Source organism: Hyalella azteca, unplaced genomic scaffold, assembly GCF_000764305.2.
Source record: "Hyalella azteca isolate HAZT.00-mixed unplaced genomic scaffold, Hazt_2.0.2 contig13873, whole genome shotgun sequence".
NCBI lineage: Eukaryota > Metazoa > Arthropoda > Malacostraca > Amphipoda > Hyalellidae > Hyalella > Hyalella azteca.
This window is the reverse complement of record NW_025943779.1, coordinates 5,639-15,880: the sequence shown is the minus strand read 5'-3', so window position 1 is coordinate 15,880 and position 10,242 is coordinate 5,639. Positions and strand designations below refer to the sequence as shown.

Genomic DNA, 10,242 nt, shown 5'->3' with positions numbered 1-10,242 from the left:
ATTTTTTAACTGAGCCTTCACTTCAGTCAGCTCATTGCATAGCGAGCTCAGTTTGTCACTCAGCGAGCGCACCATCTCACTCAAGGAGTTTACTACATCATTCAACAATTTCGACTCATTGCCGTAATCTTCCACCGACTCCTCTCTTTTTCGAGCACCAAGAGTTGGTTTTTCGCAATCACGGCAACACCAATGAAGCAAATTAGATTTCTGGAGAAATGAGTACTCCTTAGAGCTCAACTTTGAACAGCTGATACAAATGAGATCTTCACATCGTTCACAGGTCACTGTCTGGACTTCGCTCAGAGAGATCTCTTTGCAGTACTTGCAAACTTCCATGTCTAACTGAGCTGATTTGGTTTTATTTTTTATTCTAGAGGCCGTAGATGGCTTTTCTCTAGAGACAGTTGAGGGCTTTTCGACTATCTTTTTTATTTTCTGTCCAGCCATTATTAAATGCACGAACTAGATCTCTTGAACGGAGAAAAATACAGAAAAGGACGGAGAAACATACGACTGAGTTGAGTTGAGTATAGTAAAGTTCCCTCGAAAATTAAGGCTGGAACAACAGCTGAGCTGCAGCTGGCGAGGAAAGACAGAGGTGTGGTGGGGGAAACAAGGTATCAACGCGTAAGGCGGGTGGAGAGGGGGAGGTGTAGGGGCCAAGAGGGTGGGGAGGGTATAGGAAGGCGAGGCCTGCTAAAAGAAAGCAAATGGTCCCATAGTTGGACTAATGTCAAAGCTCGTGGTCAAATGGTTTCGTCTGTCAAAAATTGGGAAACGTATATGCATAAAAAACGTGCAATAATATACAGCTCATTGGAGATGGTGATTTATTCGAGATCGCACTTCATTGAAGATCGGCGTTCAATGGCGATTGCTGTTCACTGGAAATTGCAGTTCGCTAGAAATCACACTTCATTCTGGACTTCATTTCATTGGAGATTCTAGTTCATTTGAGATTGCATTTCATCGGAAATTGTGGACAATTGGTAATCTTAGTTCAGTGTAGATCTTAGTTCATCGATAATCGTAGATCAATTAAGATCGTCGCTAGTGACGCATCCAAACACACATAAAACAAAGTCATCGTCATCACCGCATTGTTTAGCCAGGTGGTCGTACTGGTCCGTCTCATGTGTCAGTGTAAAGAACAATTTTCCTGGTCAATTATCGATTGAGAATTAAGCTAAAAAAATAAACTTGCCTGAGACTGGAACTAAAACCGGAACTATTCACATTCAATGTCCTCTTTTATTGCTATTCACACGAGTTAATATCTTTCAATTACACCACACACAATTCTAAGCCAGCTCTGCGGATCCGATTAAGATTGCGTTGAGCTCGCTGATACAGAAATGAAATAACGTTGAATAAATTCAATTTAATATCACAGTTCATTGGAGATCGAATTTTATTGGAGAACCCAGTTCATTGGAGATCGTAAATAAACTAGGACAAATATTTGTTACAGAAAGGGAAGTCTCCATCATATTGTCAAGATTTGCATCATAATCTTACTAACAATAACCAATCAGTCCTACATGATGGAACCGATCGAAATTGCTATCAAAACTTCTATTGAATGCACGAGGGAAGAAATGATGTACGAAAGGCATAATAAACAAGACTATTTAAAAAACGTCGTCAAATTAATTCCGCATGCATTTCTTCTCTACGAACATTGCGCGTGTCAGACAAATAATACCGTAAAACGGGGTGACTTTTCTAACATTTAAGAAATGAATGCCCGGTACTCGAAAAGTTCTTGCCTATGAAAACTTGCGTTGATGACGCAAGTACCGTAAGATTACCTACAAATACAACAAGTTATATTTTATACATTTACTATGCGGCTCTTTGTATCACGAAAAAGTAAGCGCTAAAAATGGTCCAAGTTACCCCGTTTTACGATTTTTAACCTCAGATGACACAGGCTTCATCTCGGACACATTACATTTTTAAACGTTCTTCGTATATTCTAAAGTCTGTTCTTGGCAAAATGTCATTTTTACTCGGCATGTAACGTGTAGTCGAAGTTTCGCAAGACGTCACGATAATTTCTCCGTAGAAAAATGATATTGATAATAATAACGACGATGACGATGATGATAATGACAATAAGAATAATAACGATAATGCCAGCATGGCGAGGCACCAGAGGGCGTGCCTGGTGTGGGACCCTGGGGGGGCAAGTCCCTGACGGGGATCGACGGCCCGAAAATGGAAATGGAATGGAATAATAATAAGCATATTATTAATACAAATAATATTAAATTAACAACAATTCATAATAATAATATTAATGTTGTTATCATTATTGTGATATATTAATAATAATGATAATAATTAGTATAATAATACAAACAGCTGAAAATCAAAACATTGACGGATGATGTCTCTAAATATAGGATATAAGAATCATTTACACCTTCACGAACCCAACCGACATTACTCTCCCATCCTCCGTTGCATGCAGTTGATCAACACCTGAAAAATACACAATAAAATCTTATCTAAGAAATGGTCAAGCTTGCAATAATATAATTATGCCTTCATCCAAATTTCGTTTAAAAATGATTGAAAAATTAGTGTACGATCATTTGAATCGCTTTTAAATAGTCGATATTCCACTGTACAATAAAGTTGTTATCCCAGTTTTCCCAACGGAAGTGTCGCGATGCTCTGAAGACGACGCAATAGAAGCACACCTGCGCAAGATAGAGGGGCAGCTGCGTCTGCTGCAGCAGGTAAAGGTGCTGGTCTGGGTGATGACGCAGCCTGACAACCACCAGACAAAAGCTGTACACGTCCGCGACACGTGGGGCAAGAGGGTCGACAAGCTGCTCTTCATGAGCACTCAGGAGGGTGAGGAGCCAAATTACTATTTTTCGTTGTAGTTATGATTCATTTATTACGTTTATTAATTTTTTCTTTAACTCAGCGTCATTTATTTTATTTAAACATTCAAATTTTTATGTCCATACGAGTACGGGAACTAACTGTAATCAGGTACAGGAACTGAGCATGTTCGAGCTCGAACGCTTCGGAGGCTTCCGCCCACTGAGGTCATTCCGCTCTGGGCTTGAAGTGCAGCCCTTGGGTAGCTTGAAAGCTCGTCAGACTTTCACCAACTCAGATCCTTTTATACTCTCAGGGGACTATTAGGACGTTGAAAACTGCCAAGGAGATTCTGTCTAGTAGCTGATTTCAAGAGGGCAATCCTATTGAACAATAATATGAATAATCCTTTTGTTGCAAGTCCATGCAGCGCAAAAACTTATGTGTTACCGGATATTTCTAGGGGATAAAGTGAACAAAATGTATATTCCAACAGACCCTTCTCTTCCTACTGTTAAGCTGAACATGACTGAAGGCAGGGATTATCTTTGGGGTAAAACCAAAGAAGCCTACAAGTACGTCTACCAGCATTACATCAATGACTACGACTGGTTCATGAAGGCAGATGATGACACGTAAGTTTAGCATCATCCGTGAGTTGTTTCATCCAACACACGTTGTAGGTTAACCTTTGAATTTTACCTAGTGCTGACGTTTGAGTAATACCATATCAAGTATAAATGAACATTAAAACTGGTGTTTCTAAATGAAAATCAAATCGTTGTTGCAACATTTAAAGTCTTCAACACTAATGCTCAACTTCAGAAATATTCTCGCTTTCAATATAAAAAGATTTAAATTCCGCATGAGAGGTTATTTAGTAGGAGTAGGAAAATTTTCATTCTGGAATGACTGTAATATTAGAATGTTTGAAATCATGGCTTGTTAAATTCGATAATTTTGATAGAAATTGTATAGCGATGGAATATCGTCATATATGATCTACGCAACATTATCAAGCTGTTATATTAGCTTTAGAAATTGTTGGATTTAAATTCTGTGATGTCATTATAGTCCAAATCTAACCGAACGGTAGCAGTGAATTGTTAATTTTAAGTGTTGTAATGTAATTTTGATTATTTGCTTGGTTCAATCATGCATCAACGAATGTCTTCTTTTTAAGTTGGCAGTGACCGTGGATAAGAAATAACAACTTTGACCGGGAACATCCATATTGTTAGGATAAATACCGAGTATTTTTTTCACTGAGAATTATTATTTTCAATATTATAAATGAGAGCACACAATCAGATAAAAAATTACTTACTGATAAACGAATTAAAGTTAAATCTGAATTTAGAAAAGGCTGAAAGAAAGGAAAGGATGGAAAAAATACAACTCGGTACTCACTGCAGTGAGTGACAGAGAACGCATTTTCTCATCGACGAAAACGTGAAGTCACGGACAGACGGACGGACAGACAGACGGACGGACGGACATAGCGAGCAAAATAGCGCCTTTTTCCATAAATGAGAAAATGCGTTAAAAAAACTCGAAACTCATAGAAGAGAGAGGTAAAGAAAAAAGATTGCTTTTGTTGTGACTTGCTAATCACGCAAGTGGGAGGTGCTATGTTCCATCTCAAATGTATTCCTATCAGCTCATATATAAGTCAGTATAATTCATAGCCTAATCATGCAAGCACATGCGCATCTCTTAATTAGACAGTTCGATTGAGGGCGCTGAATGCCCTACTCGTATTGTGTGCCCTAAACTCACTTTAGATGTGACTGTTGATTGAAGGTGGGGATTATTTAGATTCTGGCGATTTATGAACATATTAAGTATTCAAGAATAACATGACAGTAATTTATTTATATGCTAATTTTACATTGACACTTTCAGATTTGTGGTGATGGAAAATCTACGCTACATGTTGAGCCTCTACGACCCGGAGATTCCTATTTATTTTGGCAGCAGGTTTAAGAAGTTCAACCCCCAGGGTTACATGAGCGGAGGTGAAGAACTTGAATCATCACTCAGCTACCTAATAGAAGTATTTAAGTAATTCGAGTACGAATGATAAAATTGGAACAAAATTAATGTTTGCAGGACCTGAAAATGGTTCAAACATTTACTTGATTGCCAAGATGGAGGAGGAAAGTGATAAAAGTGAAGAACTAAAGAAAATTCTCCACTCTCAATGTTCACTTTAACAATATAAAGGCATGATTCAGGGAGTTATTACATTTCATTTCTGAATTTCTGATGAATTTGTATTGGTTTGGATGACGTCTCGGTCAGGGGGCGGCTACGTTCTCAGTCGCGCTGCCGTCAAAAAATTCGTCGAAGAGGCACTCCCGGATCCCAAAAAATGCAAAGCAGATCACACGGGAGCCGAAGACGCTGAAATGGGTTCGCTAGTTCCATTTTAGACGTACTTTTCTATTATATTTACCTGCATTATATCCTGTCATTAATATCTACGTCAACGCTTCTGTTGAGGTCACTGTTATGTCATTAAATTATACCGAGATTTTTTGCGGTGATAGTTTTCAATAACCACTGTGAATTCATGGATAGTTCGCAACCGTAATTTTAATTAGCCAGTTGGTGCTCGCCGCTACTCACAAATAAATAATAGTTCACGATGTTACTCGAAGTTTATTTCTTGTATGGCCTTCAAGGCATATGCATGACCAACGTGGGTGTGCTGGCTGGGGATTCCAGAGACGAGCTTGGCAGAGGTCGCTTCTTCCCTTTCGTGCCGGCACATCACCTCGTGTCTGGCTTCATAGGCGAGAAGAGCTGGTACTGGGACTATATATACTACCCGATCAAAGTGGTTAGTGATGGTAGGGACATTTTTGTGTTGGTACTGGGACTATACTTACTACCCGATCAAAGCGGTTAGTGATGGAAGAGACATCAGAGCGTTGGTACTGGGAAGAAATATACTACCCGATCAAAGTGGTTAGTGATCGAGAGACATATTGAGTGTTGGTACTGGGACTATATATATGTACTACCCGATCAAAGTGGTTAGTGATGGGAGAGACGTCTGAGTGTTGGTACTGGGACTATATATACTACCTGATCAAAGTGGTTAGTGTTGGGAGAGACATCTGAGTGTTGGTACTGGGACTATATATACTACCCGATCAAAGTAGTTAGTGATGGGAGAGACATCTGAGTGTTGGTACTAGGACTACATATACTACCCGATCAAAGTGGTTAGTGATGGTAGGGACATTTTTGTGTTGGTACTGGGACTATATATACTACTAGATCAAAGTGGTTAGTGATGGGAGGGACATCTGAGTGTTGGTACTCGGACTATATATAACTACCCGATCAAAGTGGTTAGTGATGGTAGGGACATTTTTGTGTTGGTACTGGGACTATATATGCTACTAGGTCAAAGTGGTTAGTGATGGTAGGGATATTTTTGTGTTGGTACTGGGACTATATATATACTACTAGATCAAAGTGGTTAGTGATGGGAGAGACATCTGAGTGTTGGTACTAGGACTATATTTACTACCCGATAAAAGTGGTTATTGATGGGAGAGAAGTCTGAGTGTTGGTACTAGAACTATAGATACTAATTAATCAAAATGGTAAGTGATGGGAGAGACATCTGAGTGTTGGTACTGGGACTGTATATATTACCCGATCAAAATAGTTAGTGATGGGAATCGTGTGAAATCATGAATTTTTCAACAAAGTGGGGTATATTTCTCCTTTAGTTTGATTTCCTTCGTTAGTATATCAGAGCTGTCATTCACAATATTCTGTAATTTTGAAAACGTCAACTCTGGAACGTTGCTCCTGCGAAGTGTTACTCTATATATTTTTCGCATCGATTTAACTAAAAAAATGTGTCGTATGAAGCGCCTAGGAATTTTCGCCTGAGGAACAAAAATATTTAACATTTTTCCTATCCCAGGGTCCGGAATGTTGTTCAGACACTGCTATCACATTCCATTACATCAGCCCAGATAAGATGAGGGAGTTGGATTACTTCCTCTACCACCTCAGACCGTACGGGGTTGTGACTCAGGAACCTTTTCCACCCGCCCTCCCTCCGGACCTCAAAAGTGTCCCCAAACAGGTGATGCACGGGATCAAGTTAAGGGCATTTCAAAATATATGTACCCACAAAAAAAAATTCTAAGCCCCAGATTGCGTGTAATTCAATAGTTCAGTTTGAATCTACAGCTCAGACTGGGAGTTAATCCAAAGAAATAAATATATGAATGGTTTCGTTCCAGACCGATATTTTTATTATCATCAATTATAAGTTTGAGTCATACAAAATTCTAAGGACAACATATCATATTGATAATCCTTTAGATTTGCTTTCGGCCGGATCCCTAATTCCTAAATAGTTCAAGTCCGTTGTCAAATCATTCAAGTTCGATCATAACGTTGCTCAGATGTAAACAAAACTTTACATTAAAAGGATGTATAAATGCTGATAAATTACACTTCTTGTTTATTTAAAAATGCTCCTACTTAATTGAAGATTTAAGTTGCTTTTCATTTGAGAAATGTATTGAATTTCACGTAGATCTTATTGGTAATAATATAAAATATAATTTTTACAGGTCATCGAAAAATTCGGCAACAGAACTTCATGAGCCGTCCTGCTTTGGTCGTCGCTAGTCCTATTGTTGTGATATTTATAATTAAATTTTGAAGAGTGTTTTTATTTAATAAATAATTGAATTCGCATTAATATAGTGTCCTTACAGTGAGATCTTCCAAATTAGCCCAAACGAAAAATTCAGATTTTTTAATCTAGTACCTGATAGTTTGGTTAAGCGGAATAATTTTCGATAAACCTTGTTTATAAAGTGAAAAATCATAATTGCTCGACGTATCATGTACGTTTAAAAGGAAAAACCTCCACGAAGTAGATTGAGTTGAGGTGCATGCCGAATTCGTAGAGTTTTGAGTATTTATTTCGAATGCAGAGGCTTAAAAGTGACATTTTAGTCGAGCTTCACCCTTCTTGTTGAAGAGAGATGAAATGAACACTCGAACTTTCGTTTTATACTGATGATTATGAAGTTAGGATATGAGTCCTACTACAAATGTACACGAATTCTGAGATCGGACTAGATATTTACTATAATTCTTCGTCGATAAACGACATTTTTGGGACACTGAAGTAAATACTCTCTGGTAAGAACCTCAATAAGAAGTATGGTAGCGAGAGACGTTGTACGAATCACGCCGACTCGTACATAGCGTGTCAGTCGGCGTCAGTCACGGCTGTCAATGGTACGTGCCTTGACACGCCGCTGAATAAGCGAAGACTGTGAGTTCGAGCAACACTGAAATGCGGGAAAATCTTGAACGGCTGCTAAGAATGCGAGCATCAGTAGGCCACGAAATGGCAAGTGGTGTGGGTCCGACCCATATCAAACCGCGGACAAATTTACTCGAGTTTGAGAGGTACTAGCATCCATTACACGAGAGGGCTGGTGCTGCAGTATGAGCCGCATCATAACGCGTCTAGGAGCTGATACAAGACAAGAACACCACAAGCGCCGTGATTTTACGTTTAGGCATCTCGTACTTGCGCCCGGTTTTTACCCATTAAAGCCGAGAATTATTTGGGGGATAATTCAATATTTTTTCCAGTTTGAATACTTCATTTAGTCATTGTTAATCTATTAAAACATTCATTTTACCAAAATTGCAGATGAATGCTAAAATATGGCCTGGCAACTAAAGTTGCCATTCGGCAGTAAGATAACATATATGAACTTCTATGTACTGTATGGTAATCATATTGACTAGGGCCAATAAAACTAAATTTTCTATAGGAATTAAAATAATGAAACAAAAATATTTTGAAACGATAAATGATTTATCCATTCAGTATTTAAATCATTGAAAAAATTCGTGAGAGAATGGGTCAATAACATATATAATGGTAAACATCATCGATAACCACTGCTGCATAGAAGAATAAACATCGTATGGATAACTTTCATGCAACGAGGGTGATGAGCAATAGTGCATAATTTGCATGTGCACACAGTCCTTCCTTTGCTGTGTGACATTTTGCATATTTTGTTTCTCCTTTCACTATCCAGTAATCTGCTGTAGTTATCAGGACAATATTCTAAGCGGGTCCACATGATGCAAATTTTGAACCGCTTTACTTCCTGGCTGGGCTGAGTCTTTATGGTTCCTTAATAACAACATCTCTGATGAATTTCAACCACTGAATATTGTTGCCGCATATATTGAAGTGTCTCCAAGCATTTACAGCTCGGGCACTAACTATGGTGGTGGCCCAAAAAAGGGACCACCACAATTTTTTGGAGTAAATTTTGGATCCGATAAGTTTCTAATTGTTGGTGAAACAAATCATACTAGTATAGCCTTCTATGAGGCAGTTTACTTTATCAAGAGAGAAGCAATACGGGCAGAAATACTCCCATGCTAGCAAAACTGATCTCATTAGACTGCAGATTTTGTTGCTGAGCATATAATTTGCTCTGTTCACATAAATGGTTTATCCATTAGTTAGTACAAAAGTAATTCATTGCGTGTAATGAGGTACTTTTATCAGTCAGAGAGTACTGGATAGCATGTCGATCTTCACAAAGTGCGGTATTGACGAAGTCACGTTGTGAGAAATTATAAATTTCTCACCGATTATTTCTGTAATTTCCAAGCTAAATATTATTTCCAAACAATCTTCCATAATAATAAAGGTAATCTTGAATTATTTATTTCCTACGCAGTGCGGTTGCCGCTTGTCCAACTTGTGCGGACAAGTCAATGTCCGAGACTGGGCGAACAAGCTCGTCAGATTTCTTAGATTCATTAAGCAGTTCCGAGCGGTGGTCGTCAATCTGTGATACTTGCGAACTACAGTTTTGTGCCGTGAACTAATCAGTGTCTACAGAAGCTTCATACTCGTCAATCATTAAGTATTTCTCAAACTTCCTATAAACCTGATTCGCTGTCCCTTATTTTGTGCGGATGCCGTGTCATTTTCCTTTTGTTTGGTTTGCATTGCCTATGCTTATTTTTGCTCCTGTGGGAAGTTGGACACATATTTTAAGTGTATCATTTTAAACAAATTTATATCAGAATAATATATTTAAAATCTATAGCAAAGTTAAAGTTTATTTCAAATATATATCAGTTATTAAATATATGGTATGATAAATATATATAACAAATTACAGCAAATATTTTGAATTATTTCAAAGTATAATCAAAGTTTATTAAATATCGATAGTTCTATTATGCGAGAAGAGGGTTCGTGCAATTCACGTTGGCAGTTGGTTATACTGTTTCGGAATGTGCAATCCTAATTTAAGTCTTTCATCTTCTTTCAACACGCAGTGAAACCTTTAGCTATTCTTGCTG

The 10,242-nt window shown here is 38.1% G+C and overlaps 1 protein-coding gene across 1 annotated transcript in view; it reads left to right on the top strand.

The window, feature by feature from the left end:
• Window positions 1-7,571, top strand: part of LOC108681218 (glycoprotein-N-acetylgalactosamine 3-beta-galactosyltransferase 1) — a 19,592-nt gene extending 12,021 nt beyond the window's left edge. Inside the window, exons 4-10 of the mRNA XM_018170228.2 lie at window positions 2,659-2,868; window positions 3,338-3,476; window positions 4,747-4,859; window positions 5,146-5,256; window positions 5,529-5,686; window positions 6,791-6,955; window positions 7,452-7,571. Coding sequence (XP_018025717.1) covers window positions 2,659-2,868; window positions 3,338-3,476; window positions 4,747-4,859; window positions 5,146-5,256; window positions 5,529-5,686; window positions 6,791-6,955; window positions 7,452-7,484 — 929 coding nt within the window. The 3' untranslated portion in view covers window positions 7,485-7,571. The remainder of the gene's footprint in view (window positions 1-2,658; window positions 2,869-3,337; window positions 3,477-4,746; window positions 4,860-5,145; window positions 5,257-5,528; window positions 5,687-6,790; window positions 6,956-7,451) is intronic.
• Window positions 7,572-10,242: the final 2,671 nt, after the last annotated feature.